The 21714-nt window shown below is 33.9% G+C and overlaps 1 protein-coding gene and 1 pseudogene across 5 annotated transcripts in view; one reads left to right on the forward strand and one right to left on the reverse strand.

The window, feature by feature from the left end:
• PTBP2 (polypyrimidine tract binding protein 2) overlaps positions 1–21714 on the reverse strand; it is an 83115-nt gene that overhangs the window by 24204 nt on the left and 37197 nt on the right. For all 5 annotated transcript variants that reach the window (XM_043460577.1, XM_043460576.1, XM_043460575.1 and 2 more), the window contains exons 4-8: positions 17179–17351; positions 16081–16224; positions 10484–10648; positions 10283–10393; positions 1680–1875 (exon numbers count right to left, since the gene is read on the reverse strand). In XM_043460577.1, the coding sequence (XP_043316512.1) occupies positions 1680–1875; positions 10283–10393; positions 10484–10648; positions 16081–16224; positions 17179–17351 (789 nt within the window). The remainder of the gene's footprint in view (positions 1–1679; positions 1876–10282; positions 10394–10483; positions 10649–16080; positions 16225–17178; positions 17352–21714) is intronic.
• Positions 11722–11821, forward strand: LOC122437490 (annotated as a pseudogene).

Here is a 21714-nt window from a genome sequence, read left to right on the forward strand (position 1 = left end):
CTCTTAGGGTCCAAGGAAGTGATTATGGGTCTAAGGAAGTCCTATGTTTGAAAGTAGCTGAAATTTCTTGGTCTTTTACCATTGTTTCTTTAATGAATTGAATGTAAAATTTTAAACTTCATAGAAACGACTATAAAATCTTGATATCATCTTCAACTTTGGTTATTTTAAGAATTAAATAATGTATCTGCCAAGTACCTTGCAGAACCCCTGGGATCTAGAAGCTATTAAATAAATGTTGATTTTTGTCTTTTCTGTAAGTTCTATCAGCAAAAAATTAAGAATTCACAGTAACAATTACAACCAAAGGCCATGTATCACTCATTACTGTCTCATTCTTAACTTAAAAAAAATGGTACACCATAAAATAGTTAATATTATTTACTTACAAGCCAAGTGGAAGAAATAAAGCTTTAAACTAAGCCCACATAGTGATGGAGATTCTCTCAGGAAAGAATGTTATCAACCTAAAGAATTCATTATGATAAATTTATCATGATAAACTTATTATGATAAACTGCTATAACTTCTGCAAGTTGTATTAGACAATCAGAATAAGGGGTCAGTTTTGTCTAAAATTATCAAAATTAATTTCACATATCAAATGCTTCTCTTGTGCATTAGTGTCTCTGTTCATAGATGATGTATCACTTATATAACATATTTATAAATGGATAACACGTTACATATCCACACTAAATAAGTATTTCCAAAAATTATTTTATTTTAATGCTTTTTCTTTTTAAATTGATGAATATAAGCTCAACTTATGTTCATCAAACTCCGGGAGACAGTGGAGGACAGACGAGCCTGGCATGCTACAGTCCACGGGGACAATACTTAGCAACTGAATAATAGCAATAAGCTAAACTATAAGAACAAGTTTGTGATTCATCAATCTTAGGTTACATACGTCCGGAAACATTCATATAATGATAATCTTACAAACCAGAAACCAAGAATTTCCTGAATACATCAAAAGGAAACTAAAATTTCATCTGAAGTTACAAATCACTTATTTTACTTACAAAATAACATTTTCTGTTATTTTTTCTTCATCTTGACTCTGTCAACTATTAGTTGCAAATATTTGTGTTTTTTTATTAGGTGGGTCTAATCCATTGCAGAATGAGGTGAAATATAATAACTAAGACAAAATGCAAATAAATACCAAAATAAATTTTATATAAAATTCTTCCTAGTTAAAACTGTGTTTTAAGACTACAATATGCTTTGAAAAATCCATACACCTACTCCCATTATATGCTACCCCTGTTAACTTTCTGTTTTTTTTGTGCAGGGCTAAACTGAAACAATCAGACTGGCTCACCAGTCTATCTGAAACAATTAAGACTGAATATGCACAATGGCCTCTAGATAGCATGACTTTAAAGTGTAAATGTTTTCTTAAGAACTCAACAGTATTTTTTCATTAGAGCTTTTCCTCTTCTATTTTGGGAGAGAAGATGAGATAGGTGAAAGGAATGCTGACACAACTTTAATTATACTTATGAATTTAGGTTTTTCTTCCAACAGTATTCATATACATTCTTACCTGAAGAGGGAAAAATATCTAACATAATTTCTTAAATTTCAAAATGGGAGATTCACTATACTTACTGCAGTTTAACAGGCACTTGCCCATTTGGCAGAAGTGGTACAGACAATAAAAATCATACCTAAGAGAGAAGTCTCCTTGGCAAACGCTGCAGCTATAGCTGGGTCCAATGCAGGTTGTCCATCCCCAGATGGAAGATCAGGTCGAGTATAATCCCTACTTTTATCATTGTTGTATTTTACATTCAAATTCACAAGTTTGGAAAAGTCAATCCTTAGGGTACAGCAAGCATTATAAATATTCTGACCATCTAGGGCCTGTAAAAGTGAATAAAGTATAACAGCAATTTTAAGAGATAAAAATTAGAAAAAGTACGACTCTGATAAAAAATTCAACAATGAAAAGCTGCACATAATAAAAGTTGCCAGAAAAGGGATCAAATTCCATACTCTTTTCTTTGCTACACTAGCTGCATGTATATTGTTTTCCACAAATACTACTGTCTTTAAATACAAAATGCTACTTAAATATAAAATATAACCAGTTAAATATACGTGCTAATATACTTTTAACTTCAAAAACCTGCAAATATTTTACTTTAAAAAAACAAAGGTCACAAATATAGGTCATCCTGCCAAAGTAGTACTGTAATATCAATAGTTTGCACAATAGTTTAAAGTTAATTTTATTACACACGTATTTTTTGCCAGATGGTAATACTTATGCTCTAGAGTTGAAAGACTACACTCAATTAGGTCACCTTCAACAAGTTATTTAATCTTTTCTAATCTCAGAATCTGGAAGACAGATGACAATGCCTGCCATGCTTCCTTGCAGGATTATTGTGAGGATTAGATAAAAGACCACATGTGTGCAAGTGTATCATGAATTATAAAGCATAGAAAAAAACATATAAAGCATAGAAAAAAACATGCTGCTGTATGTTTTTTTCTGATCCTATATAATCGCCATTTATACTCCAGCTAGACAGACACCTGAAACAAACTAGAGAACAGGGGAATATATTGTTGATTTTTTATTAGAAGAATAAATATTTTCTGTATAAAGTAACAGTTCAGAAATGAAGGACATGTTTAGCTCTAATTCACTTCAAAAATAAAACAACAATTCTTCTGGTAACAATACATAAATAGATCAAGCCTGATACCTATGTAGATCAAGATCTACTAGGTGTGTAAATATAGAACTGTATTAATAGTAGACAAACATATTTTTCACACTTGATGTTTGAAAGAAGAATTTTTATATTACTTCAGTATGACTATTTTAATGGCTATATTATTGGAAAAGGAACGTAACTGAAACAGACTTAAAAATAGTCAAGAGTGTTCTGTTATGGAAAAAGGAAATCTCAATAGCTGCTTATGTATATAAAGTTTATAGTTAAAATATTTTTAAAATTTAAAATATTTAAATATTTTAAATATTTATTTAAAATATTCCCACTCTGTGAAAAAGGGAAAATCCTTTAATATACAAAATTAAGATTTAAGTGACTATATTTACCAAGCTAAAAGCTAACTTAAAAATACAATTCAACATGAGTTTACCCATTTCAATACTCACATAAAAGGACTACATACACATCAGGATTTGAATTCTATTTGAATTAGGGAAAGCACCTATCATCACAAGAGAATGGGAAGTATCAACTCTCTCAGGCAGAGTAATATAAGTATTAATTCAATACTTCATAAGTAATTCTTATTCAATACTTAGTAAGTAATTAATTCAATACTCTGCTGTAAAAGCAAACAAAGCACTGAAAATAGGTCTTCATTTCCTCATTCCTATAGGAGAAGTGGCGAGCCAGGTAACAGAATCTGTCTCTACCTTATACATGAATGTCAAAATTCACTCTTAGGTGACTATTTCAATAATATACAAAAAATCTGATACACTGTAAGAAAAGACCTGGCTTTGGATCATAGTACCTCGATTAATGCAAGAAGTAACGTACCGATACAAAATGACTAACTTCAAAACAAGCAGAGTTTCTTTGGGGCCAAGTTCTATCAAAGAGGTTGACTGCCAAATATTTACAATGACTATGCTAACTGCTTGAAAGCTGTCTAGAAACCTTTAACCAAAAAAAAAAAAAACCCCACACTTTATGTAGGTGTTATACACAGGTACACCTAAGATACACACAAGGTATACACACTAGGCATACACAAAACTGTACCTAAGATACAAGGGCTAGAGAAATCAGGAAACAATATGTATATTAGCAAGAGGGAAGAGGAAAGAGAGCTGAGGACACATGATAACAGAAATCCAGGCATTTTCAATAGCTGGCTGAGGTAAAATGACTACAAGTGAAGTAAGAAGAAAAATCAAATTAAACTATATATGCAAGCTCACTTTAAGTTCATTGTTATTTGCCAACTTCCAGGAAATAACAGTAGCACACAAGTCAGTCAGTGTTCAGCAATCAAGATTGTAATGATCTTGCTGGAGCAAAGATTTCTGACAGTAAAAGCCCAAGTTAATTTGCAAAAAAGCCTCTCAAGTGTATCTATGCAAAGGTAAAGTTTGGAGAGTACATGAAAACAAGCAGGAAAAAATATCTTCATAGTAAATATAAGATTTATGTCAAAAACATGATAAACTCAATAAAGATGTTAAATACAGAATGCATAATTAACAACACAATGAAACACTGCATATGGATAAAAATAGGAAAAGCCACTAATGAAACTTAAAGAAATATACTCTCCTGGAAGGAACCATTAATGATAGGATTTCCGAAAGATACAGTGTCACTGTGCAGTGTCAACTGCACACATTCCTAATAAAAGTAGAGAGTACCCCTAAAAGCTGTGTTACAATTTTCTACCAAGTGTGTTACAATTTCAGGGTTGTATAAATGAAATAATTTTTAAAGATTCAGGTGAAAAGGAGTCTACTTCTATACCTAGAGGGCTTCCCTGGTGGCTCAGAGGTTAAAGCGTCTGCCTGCAATGCAGGAGACCCAGGATCGATCCCTGGGTCGGGAAAATCCCCTGGAGAAGGAAATGGCAAGCCACTCCAGCATTCTTGCCTAGAGAATCCCATGGAGGGAGGAGCCTGGTAGGCTACAGTCCATGGGGTCACAAACTGTCGGACACGACTGAGCGACTTCACTTTCTATACCTTGAAAATACAGAAACTGAACTAGAAAGCCACAGTTAAGTGAGTGATATTTTTGTTTGCCAATACACTGAAAAAGATTTCTGAAAAAGGCATTAGGGCATTTTCATTAATAAGTTCAAGGATCATTTAAAATAATTTATTTCTTATTTGATAATTATCATTTTTACAATGATTGGTAATTACTGGTGGTGACTACCACCCTAAATGCCAACCTCAATATACAGAACATTACCTTTTTGGTTGACTTAAGAGGTTTTTTTTTTAAAATTAATTAATTGGAGGATAATTACTTTACAATATTATAATGTTTTTTGCCATACATAGACATGAATTAGCCATGGGTGTACATGTGTCCCCCTGACTTCAGAGGTTTTTAAAGAGACTGGATTGCAATATACATGAACCTCAGAACAAATTCAGGAGATGGTTACATTTTTCCCCTCCAACCCTCACTAATAAAACTCCATTTTTAAGATGTTTTTTTCCTGAGTTACTATTCTCTTATAAAATAAAACGCTGGGGGAAAGAATTCAAATCAACTGAAAGTAATTGCCAAGGATCGTAACTAATACATGGCAAGAGTCTGGTTGGCAATGTCACTCACATTGCCTTTACATGGCAGTGATTCCCAGGGCTTTTAAAACAAAACAGAGCAGTGGGCTCCCAACCCCAAAGATTATAACTGTTAGCTCAGAGGAGCCTGAGTCCCATCTTTTATAAGCAATCTATATGATAAGAAGGTTCTGAACCATATTTTAAAAGAACACTCTAAGTTCTCTTTCCCTCCAAACCTAAAGATACACTATGCTTGCTAAGTGAATTCCCAAGGCACAGGTGACATTTTTTCATTCTCTCAATCATCTGAACAACTATCACTATAGAAGTAGTGAAGCAGGCTTGAAATTCTCTTCCCAAACTATTATTCCTTACCTGTAAATTTTACGATTTCTACTGTTTTAACAAGCATAAAAATATAGCAACTGAATTACAAAGTTTAGATCTAACTCATTTTATCATACACTGAGATGTACATGGATGGTTGAAAGGCAGGAAGAGATCTACAGCACGCCAGATGCCGGGCGAGTTGTGACATGCTGAAACAACGCCCTCCTGCCTGTGATGTGTCATGCACTGTGCTGAGTTCTGAGAATGCCGCAGGCCTGATGACCCCTGTCACACAGCTCACGTCCAGCAGACCACAGGCGCTTTTTCACTTAGTAGCTCAGTCAGGCCCAACTCTTTTGCGACCCCATGGACTACAGCCCACCAGGCTCTTCTGTCCATGGGATTTCCCAGGCAAGAATACTGGAGTGGGCTGCCATTTCCTTCTCCAGAATTCAGACACTTAATAAGTGAATATAAATTTGATCTGTGGTGGTGAGAACTAAGGAAAGAAGGGATCAAATCTAGTTGAAAGCTTATAGAAGACCTCTCTGGAGAAGAGACTTCTAAACTGAAACTTGAAAGAGGGAAATGAGGAGTTGGTCATAAAGAGATGAAGAGAAAAGTATTTTAGTACATAGAATATAGCAAGTTGTAAGCCCATGAGATCAGAGAATATACAGCATACCCAAGAATTAAAGAAGTCCAATACACATTAGGTGCAGACAAATACTGTTGATTCCATTTAAGAGATACCTAGAATACTCAAATTCACAGTCAGAAAGTACAGTGGCAGATGGCAGGGGACTGGGAGTGGAAGCTGGGGAGGTAGTGTCTAATGGAGACAGTTTCAGTTTAGGAAGGTGGAAAATTCAGGACATGGATGACGGTGAAAGTTGCACAACAATGAATGCGCTGAGTGCCACTGAACTGTACAGTTAAATATGGTTAAAATAGTATCTTTTATATTATGTGACTTTTCGAACAATAAAAAAACATAAAAAAAAAAAAAAAAGCCCAATATGGTTACAGAGGTATATGATGAGACTGGAGAGACAAGAGTTAGAGTTTTTATAAGCTATGTTAAAGAAGAGTATTTTTATACCAAGGACAAAAATCAGTCATTGAAGGGTACAGAGGAGGAAGAAATATGACTTTAAGTTGAGATCATTCTTAAAACTCACAGTGGTGGATTTAGACTAGAAGGCCAATGAGGCACAGATTTAAGAGATGGCTTGATGGCTTAGATCAGTGCTACTCAAACTGTGGTTCATGGACTAGCAGCCCAGTTCACCTCGCATGACGAGAAGTGTCTATCAGAATTCATGATCAATCCTGCATGAAACAAACCACAGCTAAAAGTCAGCTAGTCTGTACGCTGGCACAAGCTTCTTACAGCGCTGGAGACTAGTGCTCTGAAAAACACTAGCTTAGACTATGGTGACGACAGCAAGAGTTGGAGACAAAAGAATAGCCTGAACAGAAATTTAGGATCTAAAATCAGTTAAGACTTGGTGATAGGCTGAAAGGAGGAAGAGTAAAAGAAGATAAAAGATGATCCAATGCTTCCTGTCTTATTTCTTAGATTGACCTGTGACCTGATCAATACCTAGAAATTGATACATAAAATACAGATTTTAGTATTTTTGCTGGTAGTGGTGGGGGTGACAGGAGTTTAACTGAACACACTAAGTTTGAAGGTGCTCCACAGTTCTAGCCTGGGTCTCTCCAATGTGCAACCTAGAAATAAAAGGATGTGAGTACTGTCAGAATCACAAAGTGTAGCTAAACTGTGTGTAACAGGTGAGGTCCCCCTAGAAGAAGGGGAGGGATGTAACAAAGAATGAACAGAGAGGTGGGATATATCTAGGTGAGAAGTGTTAAAGACCAGGAGAAAAGAGGATTTTAAGAAAGGGCAAGACAGATTCAATGTCAAAGGTTACCTAGAGGTTAGGTAAGACAAGGACTGAACAATTCTGTTGAGATTTAGCTACTCCAGTGGCCCCTGGAGTAGAATTTTTTGGGGAGAATTTTTTGTGTATATGGGAGCTGAAACCAAATTACAGTTAAGTAGAGAAATAAGAAGGGAATAAGTATAATAAGCAAACAAAGACAACTTATTTAAGAAGTCTGGTAATAAATGAAAAGAAAGGGAGATAAGGTGTTAGATGGACAAATAAATGGTATATGGAGTTAAGGGAAATAAATTCATTAAAAAAAAATGAGAAACATTTAAGCACGCTTGAAACACTGGTGAGAAGTAACTAACATGGAGAAAAATGTAAGAGAAAGGAGAAATAAAAGTACAAAGACTCCTAGGAGGCAGAAGAGGATGGTATCTGGTGTTTACTGGTCTTAGAAATATCTATGACTTATATTTAGGAGAAAGAAATGTGTGGGTATAAGTATATTTTGTGAGAAAAGTTGATAAGAGTTTCTATCTGATAGTTTCTATTTTTTTCTGAGAAGGAGTAGGTAAGGTCATAAGAGTGAAAGGCAACTCGATGGAAAGACAAATTTCTATCTGATACAGACAACTGTGGAAAACGGGAGAACATGCTGACTGAAGAAACATGGTAAGATTTTGCAAGCAGAGTAGAGGGCCTATTTGTAGTTAATGCTGATGAGTTTAAACTGGTATCAACTGGTTAGATTATGTGATATTCTCTGGCTACACTCAATAGTCCAGATAAAGGTATGAAGAAAAATACTGGAGTCATCAAAAGTATAGGTTTTAGATGGAGTCTGGATTACAAGACAATGGGACAAGCAAGATTAGAAAAGAGACTCCTTTTTTCTTCTCCAATAAGTGGAATATAGTTGAGCTCAGATACCAGAATAAAAGCTTAATAAAGTAATTATCTCTTTGCAGATTTTTGTAGAGAGGACCTGAGTGTATATAAACATTCATAAACACCAGCAGTTTAATGCTTATTTTCTGTGCAGAAGATTGGTTAAATGGAAACCTATTAAATACTGAAAAATATATATAAACTACTTTCCCCATTGAATCCCAGAGCCCAAATGAGGTACAATTCTAAATCAAATTCCATTTCACTGGTCCTTTACTAAACAGTCTTCCTCTGGATCAGAATGACAAAAAGAAAATATTTCACATTAAGAAATATGTGCACTATATTTAAATTTGTTTGAAGTTGTGAAAAATGCCATCAAGAACATGGCTTCTAGACTGTCTGCTATTGATCAAACCTCATACCACAATTATTTTGGTATCTCTTTAAATATAAAGTATCTCCAAAGTTGGAGGGCTGAAGCATGTTAGGAAAGATAATTATTTTTGAAAAAATAACTATAATTGCTAATTTATTCCTGAAAAGGGAAATATGATTAGATCATGCAACCGGGAACCACTGAGTAGAAACAGTGGAGAAGAGTAGACTGAAAAAATGTCTACTCTACAGATGTGTACATTATAAATCATTTACCACTTTGAATCTTGAGCATCTGCTAACAGGAAAAATTCCTGTTCAGTTTACAATACATAGTAGTCAGAAAAAGAATGAGATAACAGCACTTGGTAAATCATTTCAATTATGCTATTATTACTAGTAAAGTCTTTCTGCTACCTGAAGCTACTTCTGCTCCCCAAATGAGATTCTAAGAATGGAAATGAAACAGTAGTTAAAAATGGCCTGGTTTCAAACAAGCTATCTTGATCTGGAGGAAGCACTGAAGTAATAGAGCATAATCAGTCTGAAAGTAAAAGAGTGAAAGAGAGAAAAAAGAAGTAAGACAATTTTAAGCAGAGACTGCTGATTTAAAAAAGGTTTAACCACTCCAGTATTCTTGCCTGGAGAATTCCATGGGCAGCCAAGCCTGGGACAGGCTATTATAGTCCATTGGGTTGCAAACAGTCAGACACGACTAAGTGACTAACACTTTACACACACAATAAATATTTAATTTTTTAATAGTGGAATGAAAATAATGATATTATACTACAGCACAAGAAGTTAAAGAGACAAAGGAAGATTTAAATAAGACAAAGACTGGTATGCAGTTTTCAATGGTAGTAGCCGTGACACGGGTACATTTTACTGCTTTGAATAGTTTCTTACCCTCCATATATAACAACAACAACAAAAAGGTAAGTGACTGGAATAAAAAGGAGCCCAAGAATGTACTGAAAAAACCTGTCTTTTAAAAAAATACTTAAAAAGAATACTGGAAATCAACTGAGAGCTTATCACAGCATTTGAGCCACATGAGTACTGATATATTTCAGCCAAAGTACCTTACAGCGAATTAAGTACTTTGAAACTCCCACTGGAAAATGTAAAATCTTATACAGGTATGCATGCATAATATAATATAATCCTGCTATATCCTCAAGAGCACAAAATATTTGGACCTAAATAAAACAAAAATGCAGAATATAAGCCTATATTATAGATAACTACAAACATGACAATTGTTAAAAATAAACATTTCTTTTTATCACAAATATAAGCTTTCTAATACTATCTCTACGGCACTGATCTATGTCATCTAAAATGCTATATGGTATTGCTGTTATGTCAGTATTAGTTACTGACATAATAGTAATATTAATAATATATAAATAATAATTGTAATTGTAATATTAATGATATTAGTTATATATGTGTGTGTGTGTATATATATCTGCCACTGAAAATTATTGCTCTCAAAAAAACCTAGACTTACTAGTTTTGCTTGCTGAGCGTTTACTGGATCGCCATACTGGAGAAGAGCTTGAAACTGGTTATTTTTTGTAAATGTGATTATCTTCAATACAGCACCAAACTTAGAAAATATCTGTTAAAATATTAAAATCAAAACAAATTATATCTACTGTATTATTATTTCTCCATTTTATAGATAAAATGCAAATTAAATTAAACTTACTTGGTGAAGAACATCAAGCGTTACAGGATAATACATATTGTCAATGATTATTCTGAGCACTGGACTCTGGGCTGGAGTCACTGCGCTCTCACTGACCGTGGTGCCACTGAGAGGAGTGTTTGCTGTCTGCACAGCAGTCACAGCCTGAAGAACTGCTTGGGCACGCTAAAAATCAAAACATAAGCACTTTAGAATATTCCCGGTATATTCACTGATACTTTGCTACATGCTACAGTATTAAATTCTTTTCTAGAACACATACGGATTAAATAAAATTTAACACTCATTCAGTAAATATACTTTTAAGCACCTGCCATAAGCCACATATTGTCTGTTTACAATTCAAGTATAATACTAGTATTTACCTCGAAACAGTTGCTGAGGGTTTGGGACCAATGCTGAATAAGATAGATAAGCCATGTAATTTATTCTCAAAACAACAAGATGTGGTCTGACCGATTCAGAAAATGTTTTAAACAGAAACTTAGAGAACAATGAAACTTTAACATTATTCATTCCATAAAAAAGGCAGATGGCAAACCTTAAAAGGAAATTACTAGATTATCTAAAAGAACTCCTATAAAGCTTATTATTTCTAATAAATCCTAAAAGAGAAATATTCAGATACAAATTTTTTTTATACTAGTGTAACTTTTGAAACCAAAATTTTTACAACAGAAACTGATGTATACCACAGTACACAGCCATAAAATTCTCAGGAATACTTCAAGATAAAATATAAAGAATCTTCCATCCATGCTATTGTTTCTAATACATCATTAATGGTAAAATGAACTATCCTTTTATGTAGGACTAATAAGATATTGCTAATTGAACCATGACAGATCAACTTATAAGACACATCTTGATTTCTGAGATTTTAAAAGTGAAAAAAATATATATGGAATTGAGAAAACACAGTATTTTTAGGAAATATGTCAACTAAATCTATGTTAAATGCTCCAAAAAGACTGCCTTTATTACCATTATGTCTTTTCTATTTCTCTGACAGATTCACTGATAAGGAAATAGTTTGTTTTCTACCTTATCTGGGGTCAAAAAACCTTTATATAAAGGCAAATAACTGTTAAATATAATAGTAATTAACACCTCTACGCTAGCTTTATAGTTTGAAGAAGCTATATTGGCAGATGAACAGGCATATAAACAAAGCACAGCAATAAATGAAAAGGAAGACAAACACAAAAGAATACCACCACTTATGTAAGGAAGGATCAGTGCTCCCTTTAGCAGCACACATACCAATATTGAAACAATACAGAGTTTAGCATGGTCCTATGCAAATATGACCCCCAAATTCATGAAGTGTCATTTTCTGGACCTGTTAGCTAAAGTGGTGTTGGTAATCATTTTGCAAAACATAAATAAATCACATCAGTTAGTTGTGTATCTTAAAACTTACACAATATATATGTCTATTATATCTCAACAAAGGTGAGGGGATGCTCATTTCACTGAAATAATATATACTCTAACTAGGAAATCACATAGCATAATCTCAAAGAGATCACACACTCCTCTAGTCAAACTTCATCATCTAAATGGTAATTAAATAAAACATGACCTATAAATTTATGTCAGCTAAAGTGACTAAAATCCAACATTTTGAAATATATGATAAATATTTAATACAATGGACACATTTACACTACTATTAGAGCACACAGCTATTATAAAAGAGAGATGAAAGTATTTGTAGAACAATGTTTGTTAAATATTTGAACATATTTAGTCCAATACAAATTTAAATAAAGTATTTTAAGTAGCTCATTGCAATATCAATTTCTTCATTAGTGAACATGTCTACATACATTTATTATAATAAGCATGGAAATATCACAACTTACAACAACTCTAACACCTGGTATTTCAAATAATTGAACACTTTCTAAACAGGAATCACATGATCATGGTATACTATCCAAACAGTGTAAGAAGTTAACTTTTCTCTGCAACTCACTCATCCTGTATGCTTTCCCCTACGAACCCTCACAATCATCTTGGGTATTCTTCCAGAGACATCACCTACATATTCAAGCATGTATGTATATACATACTCCATACAAGCACATAAGTACTTATCTACTGCATATTTTTCTTTCTAATACTATATTCACTCTTCTACATCTTCCTTTTTTACCTTAACAATTATGTTCTCTACTATCATTAACAAATAACTTCATTCATGTTTCATACATGTTTTAAAAATATTCATGGAGCAGAGGTGATCTGCCAATCTAGACTTTAATTAAACTTTGTATTGAAACAATCATACACATAAGAGGACACAAATCATGAGTATACACAGCTCAATAAAATATCAAGTAAACCGTATCTGTGAAAGCGCTATCTAGATAAAAAACAGAACATTACCAACACTCCAAAAGCCACACACATGTTTTCTCCCAGTTATATAAATGGAATGTACTACTCTGGTCTGGATTCTTCCAATAAACATAATTTTTATGATGTCCATTCAAGTTTTGCATGCACCAGTAGCTTGTTCATTCTTTTGCCAGAGAGTATTCCAACAAATAAATATACCACAACACATTCTACTGCTGCTCAACATTTAGATCATTTCCAGCCTTGGGTAATTACATATAGTGTGCGATGAACTTTCCCATACATATCTTTTGATGCACATATATATAAATTTTCTCAGATACATGACTAGTAAAATTACTAAGTCAAAGAACAGGAATAAGCTCAGCTTTAGCAGACAAATGAAGATTTTAAAAACCATTCTACCAACTTACATTCCCATCACTTATTTATAAGAGTTCAAGCTTTTCTACATTGTTCCAACACTTGGAATTACCTCATTGTATCCAATAGGGTAGCACATGGCAGTATCTCACAGTGATTTTAAATTGCATTAAAGGTTCTTAATCCAAACCTAATCTACTTCGTAGATCAGAGGATGGCTTTCAAGGAAACTGGCTTACGGAATCTTGAAGATGTCTAACAAGTGGTCATGTGAAGTGTGGGATGGAAACTTGGCACAAACATAGGCAGGCCACAATATTTCAGGCAAAAGTGACAACACAGAAACACAGTGGCCTCCAAAGACAAACGAAGAGAAAGTATGCCAAGTTATAGGATCTACCATTACTACTGAGATAGAAGCACAAGAAAATGGAGGGGGAAGCAGCCACAGTCAGAAACAGTAGTCATCTCAGAAAGGGCCTTTATCCTGAGCATGAAAAGAAACTGCTGCAGGAGAGCAAGTTAGATCTGTGCATTTTAGAAAGATACACACACACATCACTAGGGAGAAAGTATTCAAGACAAAAATTAAAGGTCGATAAGAGAGTTACTGACTTCCCTAGTGGCTCAGATGGTAAAGCGTCTGCCTACAATGCAGGAGACCTGGGTTTGATCCCTGGGTTGGGAAGATCCCCTGGAGAAGGAAATGGCAACCACTCCAGTAATCTTGCCTGGAAAATCCCATGGACAGAGAAGCCTGGTAGGTTAAAGCCCATGAGGTCGCCAAAGAGTCAGACACAACTGAGCAACTTCATTTCACTTCAAGAGTTACTAGGTAAGAGATGGCTGTGTTTGAGCAACTGAAGTAGAAAAAAGAAAAGAAAACTGGGCAGATATTGAGAAGAGTGAATTCATAGGACTTGCAACTTGATAAAAGGTTGTGGAAGAATTTATGGTTGATGTACACATTCATCTCTCTTTTGTTATAAAACACTATTAAAATGCCTATAAATAAATACAAAATGGAATAAATGCAGACACTGAAGAGAGGTCATCACTGGCTGAGAATAATTTTATCAGATTCCTGGAACACAGAAATTGCATGGACTGAAGACACAGTGAACACATAGCAAAGAGCGTTTGCACTGGTAGCAGCTATAGGAGTCAAATTAGAAACTGGCAGGTACACAGAAGGAGGTGAAATGGAATGTGAAAATAAAAGGATTAACAGAAAGCTTGGCTAACAAACAGCTAAACTCTTCTTCCTCCTCACCATCAACCAACTTAGTAAAAACAAAAGCAACAACTAAACACCCCCTTAAAAGAACAGAAACTCTAAAGAGGGTTTTAAAGGCCAAAGTAAAAACCTCTTTGGCATTTGGGGGAATCCTAGTTCAGCATCCAACTCATTACTTTACTCTAGAGGAAAGCACGTAAAGTCCAATAAAACCTAACTGTCGATTCTGAAATATAAAACGGGCAATGAGAGCGGGTGGGTTGAAGAAAGAGCAAGATAAACATACAGCTAATACTAAGGAAAGTAAAAGATAGCAGAGTGTTTAAAAATACCATTAATTAGTATCTATAAACAATGACCAATTGTAATACAAAAAGGCTATCAAAGAACTTTTGAAAGTCAAAAATATGGCTGTAACCTTTTTTTCAACAGAAGGAACGTTGCACTGATTATTCCCGATGTCAAAAATAACCAAAACTGTAATAAGTGTTTTACTCTTTAATCTCTGAGGTTTGTTACTCAAATGTCACCTGTCAATCAGGCGTCCACTGGTTATCCTATTTGAAATTACAGCCCCCACCCTCACACCCCACCACAGATATCTACAGATGCCTTATCTTTATCCTTTCCACATCCTTTTCATTTGAATCTTTTAAAATGAGAATGTATTCACTAATTACTTTATTGAAAATATTAACATGTTAAACCCAACTGGGATATTAAATGCCACTTTAAGTAAAAGGAATAGAGAATAGGTATTTTCTTTTGATAAACTGTAAGAAGTACAACTTCTGGTTCAAAAGTAATGAAAATTTACCAAACTTAAAAAAAAAACAAACCTGAAATCTTAGCCTTATCTTTTAGGCAAAAAGTTTTACAAGCTTATTGTTATTATACTATCAAAATGATCTTCAGTTATTTTTTTACAAAGGTTAAAATTTGTGAGGATTATTTTCCATTTGCTAAGTCAAGAGCCAGACACAGCTTTTTATTTTACTAAAACAGATATAATTAGCTAAAAGCTACATTAAAAGAACTAAAGTTTCTATATGACTGTTTACTGCAATCCTATGTGTTTATATCTAAAACCACCATACTTTTCTAAAGAAACATTAATTTTAAATAACTAGAAACTTCTACCTGAAAAGATCAACATATTCATATAGTCTCAATTCTTATATTTCCCTCCAGGAAAATCATTAATTCATCTTTAATAGGAATTTATCCATAAGAAATTAAAACCTATAAAAAGTCAAATAACCAAAGGGACTGAATTTCATACATTAAATCTAATCAAAGTTGTATAAACAGTTTACAGTTAAGTCCCACCTCAGACAGTTTCTATATAAGTTTTAATTTGTACAAAGAAAAAGAACTTTGACTAGAACCTTAAAAAAACTGAAAAGATACTATTTAATTTATTCAGTACTAATGTAAAATATGAAAATAACAGACTCTGTAAAGTAACATAACATTTAATACTTAGGGACATACTGCAAGAAAATATAACAACAACAAAAAATTTAAAAGATCACACAGAAATCTCCTCAGTGGTTAAAAATATTTTTTCTCCTAATATGAGTCTTAATATGCTCTAGGACATTTCATTTATGAACCTACACATACTCACTTGGTTTAATGTATTATCTGTTTTTAGTTCTTTGTGATTGGAGTACTGGATATAAATTGGTTGGTTACGAAGGTGAGGTGTCACAGCAGAATAGTAATTAACCATGGTAATAGCTGCTTCCTCTGTTGCTAGTTCCAAAAACGCCTGAAAATTGCAATAGCAAAAATGATAATACTATGAATTAAATTCAAATAAACTTCAATATCTGTGTGATCTATTTGGTTCATTAAAAAAATCACTACCGAGAACTGCCCTAATAAGTACAATCAGAAATCCTTTCTGAAGCTTAGAGATACAGTTAAAGCTAACCTCAGTAGACAGCTCTTAGCATACACAGCATTTCTGCCTTCCACCTCGGATTTCCATACATTACAAATGTAACTCCTCCAACAAAGGCTAGAGAAAATAAAACCCAAACATTTTCTAAAATCAGAATTTTACCATGCCTAACCTAGAAAATATGAGATCTCCAAGTCGTTTTTAAAGCATTTATAATCTAGTAGAAGAAAAAAATTAAATGTCATCTTATTAGCGATATTAACTATATTTAAGAGAGCATTAAATTTCTCTAAATTCTTCTAAATGGTATCATTAGGAACTTTAAAACAAAATTTGATTTTTAATACACCTGGACCCTACTGCTACAGATGTATCTATTCAGTATAGATTATCTGGGACTAATAACTATTTTTTTCTAATGCAATCAGATAAATATTTCCCTGGGATAAGCTTAAAGGTAAGATGATACTAATGTCCCTACTGATTTCTGATATTACAAAGAGTAAAGCCACAATCAAAAAAAGTTATTACATCTGTATTTCCCACAATCTCCTTGAACAATAGTTCCACTACAGTTCTAAAGTGAATTTACAAAGCAAAATTTTAAAACTACAGTGACTTACTCATTTTAATTCCCTAGCATTAATTTCTTATACACAGCTACTAGGAAAAGTCAGAGCAGAACTTTTGTCATGCTCCTTAAGAAAAGTAACCTACTATGTATAATTACATAAACTATCATTTCATCAGGCGACAGCTAATTCACACTTACAGGACAGTTTGGAGCTTAACATTTTCTAAGTCCAGAAATAAGTGTACCTGATTTTTTCCTTTCAGCATAAGGATGTTGGTCACCTTGCCAAAAGGTAAGCCTAAAGCAATAACTTCAGTTTCTGTCACTTCACCAGGCAATTTTCGAATATGAAGTACACGAGAAGGAGCACCATCCATTTTATCTTCTCCTTTGAATTTTTTACTATCATTACCATTGGCTGAAAGAAAGTAAAGAAACAGTTATTATGTTTATCTTATGTGCATAAATAAAAATCACAAAACAAACTTCAATAGAGAACTTAAAAAAAACATAGCTGAGCATACTTGTGATACTTCCTAAAAATTTGAAAACATGGTTTGCAGAGTAATGGAAAAAACTCATATCCACCAATTACTACTAAATGAACTCATCAATTAAGATTATTATTGGGTAGAGGTATTTCTGGATAGCATATGTAGAGTAACAAGTGACAAGTAACAAGTAACAATTTTATTAAAATGAAATTTCATAAAGAAATGGTCAATGGCTACACAAAACAATTATCTTACAATTCAATCATCTTAACAGAATAAGGAAAATACAAAAACAGTGAAAATTTTGACTTAGCAAAAATCAGGGATACTGTATTTTACCTGAAAAATTCTAAACTGCTCAAATTGGAAAATGTACTAAAAAATGGAATCAGACAATGCTTTAAAAATTATTATGCAGTCAATCCACAGTATGGCTTATATTCCTCTACCTAAATATTTTATCACTATCAACAATTACGTACTATATTATCACTCATGGACTTGATTATCTTTTCTGTTACTCTGAGCTTTAGAGTGATATTTTGAACAACAAATTAGTTGCCTGCCTTTATTCCAAAACTTTACCAAAACACAAAAAAACAAAAACAAAATTTATGAAAGGTACAATAAACAGAACATCACCTAAGACTCAAGGATAGTTCTAAGAATCTATTAAAATGAAACTCTTACACACAGAGAAAGATACATGTATACTCCATTTCTGTATACAAATTTTGTTACTTCACAGTACATACTCCCAAACATTCAATACAATAAAACTCTAAGACCATCTTGATCTTCTAAAAGTATCCTTAAAATTTACTCAAACATCAACTCTTTTAACAGTTACTGAATATCAAGAAAATGTCTGGCATTTTAGGTTCTGGAGTACATCAGTGAACAGCAAGCAGTAAGAGCCCTGATGTTCTCTTGTTGTCTAGTGAGACAGATGGCCTACCTAGTACATGAACCAGATAACTTCTAGAGTGGTAGTGCTATGGAGAAAGTAAAGCACAGTAATGTGATTAAAAGTAACATAACAGGATTTGAAGAGGGTGATATTGTAGTGATTTAACTGGATGATCAGAAATATGTGAACTCATCTGATTTATCATACAACTTGAAGTGTCAATTAAGTCACAGCTTAAGAGTTACATTGAACTTTATATAGCCAATACATTATACAGCCAATGCAATGTTGTTCAATGCAATAAAGATTCCATAGGTTACTTTGAACAGAAAACTAGTTAAGTTCTACTTACTACTATATATTACCAGAAAAATCTTGCTGGCTAGCTCTTCATCACTCCAGAAATAATAAAAACTACAAAAAGCTCTCCACATCTCCTTTCATAAGTAAAGAAGACTTGTTCCTGCACAAGCACCTGAAATTATCAGGAACAGGCTGAATTTCTTATTTTGTAGCATCTCATTTTAACAATATCATTGGGTCTGTTTAACTGATAATGTAAGTTAAATCAGGGAATCAAAAAATATACATACACCATAAAACATACAACCGACATAACAAATGCATTTTCTTCTAAGGCCTTTTCTTGTAAAGCAGTCTTGAGATTGAGTTCTTGTACATTCATTTGAATAACAAGAATGAATACTTCATAGGCCAACCTACAGTCACATGAGTTATACATTATAATATGAGGAAATTCAAACAGCAATTTTCTATTTCTCCTAATTTAGCCTTTTTTCCTTCAGGGAAAAAGCAAAGGAAAAAAATCACAATAAAAATACTACCCATCACTACACATAGAGGGAGAGAAAAACTCTACCTTTATCAAACAATTCTTAGAATATAATTTCTAAAAGGCAAAAGCCTGCCTAAACCTATTATTAAAAGAATAGAAGAGTTAACTGTTTGATTTTGTACTGCATGATTTCTAGACAGTAGAGGGTAAGTGAAACAACTGAATAATAAAGTTTAGTAGATGGGACAGCTTTCACAAAGAAGACGACAAATAACTTGGTTTTGGTTTTTATTTTTTTTAAGATTTATAGAAAATTTGCATTTATATTTAACATTCACTGAAAGTAACCTACATGCCAGGCACTTCATAATTCTAGGATTGCTTTTATGACTTATCAATCCCATTTATAGACGAGAGCTTCTGAAGTTGCTCAAGGTCAGGAAATTACTAAAGTGGTAAAGACAGGAAATGGCAGAAAAAGATATAAAACTCAAGAGTCTGAAGTCTGTGCTTTCAACCCACTATACCACTGGAAGACTCTAAAGACAAACTTCATGTAACATATAATGGCTAAAGAATATTTGTTCTTTTCTTCCAAATGCCATGTAACTAACAATATTTAGACTCTGCATTACCTGAAAGTCCTCTTATTTAATAGCTTCAGAAAGGGTGACTTTCACATATTCATATTTTAGTGCAAAATATCATGAAAGTCTTAATTACTATGAAAATGCAAAACTGAGAAATGAAAATTTCTTTAAAATTAACTAAGCTGATTTTCATACATAAAAGTACCCCAACCCTGGAAAAAGAAAAGGGCACAACTGAGTGGTCCTCAGTTTAATTTGGACTTCTTTCCACAATCCTTTTCCTTGCATTTCCCAGAGAAATCCCAAAACTTTTGGTTTGGGTATATAAAAACAGTAATAATTAAAACAAATTTTAAGAATTTATGCAAAACAGATATGGATAAGCTGCATATAAATTGTAGAAATCTTTAATTATACTAGTTCCCATATATGCCATTTTAAAACGCAAAAGCTTAGTGAGGATGTTGTTCTACTCATAAATTCAAAACAAGACAGACACTGTTTCTAACTGAACATTCGAATATAAATTTCAAAGTTTTCTACCTCAGTTCTAGTGAATATCTTCACTTTTGATCAGTCCCAGTCTCATCTGTTTTTCTCTTTGACTGATCTTTGTTTTCTCAGTTCAGTTCACTCAGTTGTGTCCGACTCTTTGCAACACCACGGACTGCAGCATGCTAGGCCTTCCTTTCCATCACCAACTCCTGGAGTTTACTCAAACTCATGTCCATTTAGTTGGTGATGCCATCCAACCATCTCATCTTCTGTCATCCCCTTCTTGTCCCACCTTCGATCTTTCCCAGCACCAGGGTCTTTTCCAATGAGTCAGTTCTTCCCATCATGTGGCCAAAGTATTGGAGTTTCAGCCTAACATCAGTCCTTCCAATGAATATTCAGGACTGATTTCCTTCAGGATGGACAGGCTGGATCTCCTCGTAGTCCAAGGGACTCTCAAGAGTCTTCTCCAACACCACAGTTCAAAAGCATCAATTCTTTGGCACTCAGCTTTCTTTATGGTCCAATTCTCACATCCATACATGACTAATGGAAAAACCGTATCTTTGACTAGACAGACCTTTGCTGGCAAAGTTATGTCTCTGCTTTTTAATAGGCTGTGTAGGTTGGTCATAACTTGTCTTCCAAGGAGCCAGCATCTTTTAATTTTATGGCTGCAGTCACCATCTGCAGTGATTTTGGAGCCCAGAAAAATAAAGCCAGCCGCTGTTTCCACTGTTTCCCCATCTATTTGCCATGAAGTGATGGGACCAGATGACATGATCTTAGTTTTCTACATGTTGAGCTTTAAGCCAACTTTTTCACTCTCCTCTTTTACTTTCATCAAGAGGCTCTTTAGTTCTTCACTTTCTGCCATAAGGGTAGTGTCATCTGCATATCTGAGGCTTTTGATACCCTCCCAGCAATCTTGATTCCAGCTTGTGCTTCTTCCAGCCCAGTGTTTCTCATGATGTACTCTGCATATAAATTAAATAAGCAGGATGACAATACACAGCCTTGAAGTACTCCTTTTCCTATTTGGAACCAGTCTGTTGTTCCATGTCCAGTTCTAACTGTTGCTTCTTGACCCGCATAAAGATTTCTCAAAAGGCAGGTTCTGGTATTCCCAACTCTTTCGGAATATTCCACAGTTTATTTTCTAGTGGCTTTTATACTTGTAGTTTTAACACAAAAAAGGTCTCACCAAGATTCTGTGTTATTTGTTAAATCCATATGTGGTCAAAGAGCCATGGGCCCTCTCATCTTACCAAATCTCTTTTTTCACAGCACCCGTAATACTCATTTCCAGTTTCCTTAATTCCTGATTCATTTAATACCTGTTTGGACCCCTCTGCTACTTCCCCAGTGGTGCAGTGGTAAAGAATCTGCCTGCCAATACAGGAGGAGTAAGAGACTGGGTTTAACCCCAGGGTCAGGATGATCCCCTGATGTAGGAAATGGCAACCCTTTCCAGTATTTTTGCCTAGAAAATTCCA

Source organism: Cervus canadensis, chromosome 2, assembly GCF_019320065.1.
Source record: "Cervus canadensis isolate Bull #8, Minnesota chromosome 2, ASM1932006v1, whole genome shotgun sequence".
NCBI lineage: Eukaryota > Metazoa > Chordata > Mammalia > Artiodactyla > Cervidae > Cervus > Cervus canadensis.